We start from the raw sequence: 2,086 nt of genomic DNA, 5'->3' as shown, positions 1-2,086 counted from the left end.
CACATTTGCATCTTGTTGCCTTTTGTGGGAGCGAGAACTCTGCTCCAGGTCCTTCTGAAAGTGGTTTTGGTGGATCACTCTGGTGTATTTGGGAAGGTGAGCGCGGGGCTGTGGCGAGAAATCAACTTTTTTTTACTCTCTCTCTGTGTCTCCTTCCTCATCCCTTTCCCCCAGCCCATGATTTCGGACACTATTTAACACTGTTAACACTGGAAACAGCGTTAGCACTGCTTCCGAAAAGACGCGGCTTTCAAGCTTATTAAGTTTCTTAGAAGCGGTTTGGCTCGGAACAGGTGGTGGAAGGCTCAAAAAAACCCGACCAAAAACCGTTACAGCTTATTCCGCCTTCAACCGTTTCGCCCCCTCGCCGGGAAACCGTGCGTGGAGCGGGCCGGGAGCGGGGAAGCGCTCCGGAGGGCGGCGGCAGCAGGCCGAGCCCCGACGGGGCGGCCGCGTCGCCTCCTGGTGCGGGAGGGGAGGAGGGATGGGGGAGAGACGCCCCCGCTCCCCCCCCGCTGACGTCACCGCGCGCACGGGGGGCTGCCGCGCGCCCAGCGAGGCGCGGAGGTTCCGCGCTCGCAGCCGCCGCCGTCCGCGCCGCATCGAGGGCTCGGGCTGCGGCTGCGGGATGCGCCTCTTCCCCGGTGGCCGCTGGAAGGGCTGCCCGGCGGCCGCACGGTTGGAGCGCGGAGGTAACGGGCGCCTGGGCGGGGAGGAATGAGCGGGTGCGAGCGCGCAGCAGCGAAACTTTTCATTATTATTATTATTTTTCGTGTCTCTTCCGCGCTTTCCCATCCCTGGAGGAAGCCGTCGGGCAGGCGTGGTCCCTGCCGGTTGTCCGCGGAACCTTCGCTTCCTGCGGCAGCGGCGGGTTTCCAGGACGGGGAGGTGGACACACGTGTCCACTGCGTGTTTCGGGATAGACCGCCCGGGGTTCGGGCTATCTTCCCAACAGGGACGGTTGGCTCGTTTACCGGCATCTCCGCACCCGCGGTGGGGTGCGCTCCTCGGAGAGCCGGGGTGCGCGGAGGCGGGCAGCCCGTAACTGCGGGCACACCTCCAGCGAGGCCAGGGTGGGCTTGAGGGGCCGAGGTCTCTAAAGGTAATGCTCCTCCACGCTGGGAGACTCGAGTGGGAGGGGGTGGGTGCGTGTGCCTACAGCGGGGACACCTCTCCATCCCCGGTGGGTCCTCCGCTGACGGCTCTGTCTCTTCCTCCCCTTCCCCGCCCGCAGCTGGAGCAGAGCAGCCCCCACGGCGCTGAGGCGATGGCGACCAGCCCGCTTCCCGGCCCCACCGACATCTTGCTGCCCTCGCCGTCCAGCGCCTACCCACCGGACCCCATGAACCAGCCGAGGGCCGGTCACGCCACCATGAAGCCCAACCAGGTGGGACAAGTGATCCTCTACGGCATCCCCATCGTCTCCTTGGTCATCGACGGGCAGGAGCGGCTGTGCCTGGCGCAGATCTCCAACACTCTCCTGAAAAACTTCAGTTACAACGAGATCCACAACCGGCGGGTGGCCCTGGGCATCACCTGCGTGCAGTGCACCCCGGTGCAGCTGGAGATCCTGCGGCGAGCCGGGGCCATGCCCATCTCCTCCCGCCGCTGCGGCATGATCACCAAGCGGGAAGCGGAGCGGCTCTGCAAGTCCTTCCTGGGGGAGAACCGGCCCCCCAAATTGCCGGATAACTTCGCTTTCGACGTGTCCCACGAGTGCGCCTGGGGCTGCCGCGGGAGCTTCATCCCTGCCCGCTACAACAGCTCCCGGGCCAAGTGCATCAAGTGCAGCTACTGCAGCATGTACTTCTCTCCCAACAAGTTCATCTTCCACTCCCACCGCACCCCCGACGCCAAGTACACCCAGCCCGACGCCGCCAACTTCAACTCCTGGCGCCGCCACCTCAAGCTCACCGACAAAAGCCCCCAGGACGAGCTGGTCTTTGCCTGGGAGGACGTCAAGGCCATGTTCAACGGCGGCAGCCGCAAGCGGGCCCTGCCGCCCGCCCCCGCCGCCCCCGCCGCCGCCGCGCCCGCCGCCTGCCACCCGCTGGGCTCGGTGAAGGCGGCGGCCGCCGTGGTGGGC

At 66.0% G+C, this 2,086-nt stretch overlaps 1 protein-coding gene across 1 annotated transcript in view; it reads left to right on the top strand.

Moving 5' to 3' along the window:
* The first annotated feature begins 1,267 nt into the window (after positions 1–1,267).
* The window catches only part of SKOR2 (SKI family transcriptional corepressor 2), a 25,448-nt gene continuing 24,629 nt past the window's right edge, over positions 1,268–2,086 (top strand). The window contains exon 1 of the mRNA XM_062019067.1: positions 1,268–2,086. This exon is cut by the window's right edge and continues 1,374 nt beyond it. Within this exon, the coding sequence (XP_061875051.1) occupies positions 1,268–2,086 (819 nt within the window).

Source organism: Colius striatus, chromosome Z (genome assembly GCF_028858725.1).
Source record: "Colius striatus isolate bColStr4 chromosome Z, bColStr4.1.hap1, whole genome shotgun sequence".
NCBI classification, from domain to species: Eukaryota; Metazoa; Chordata; class Aves; order Coliiformes; family Coliidae; genus Colius; species Colius striatus.
Note: the sequence above shows the minus strand (reverse complement) of the source record. Positions and strands in the feature narration are given on the sequence as shown.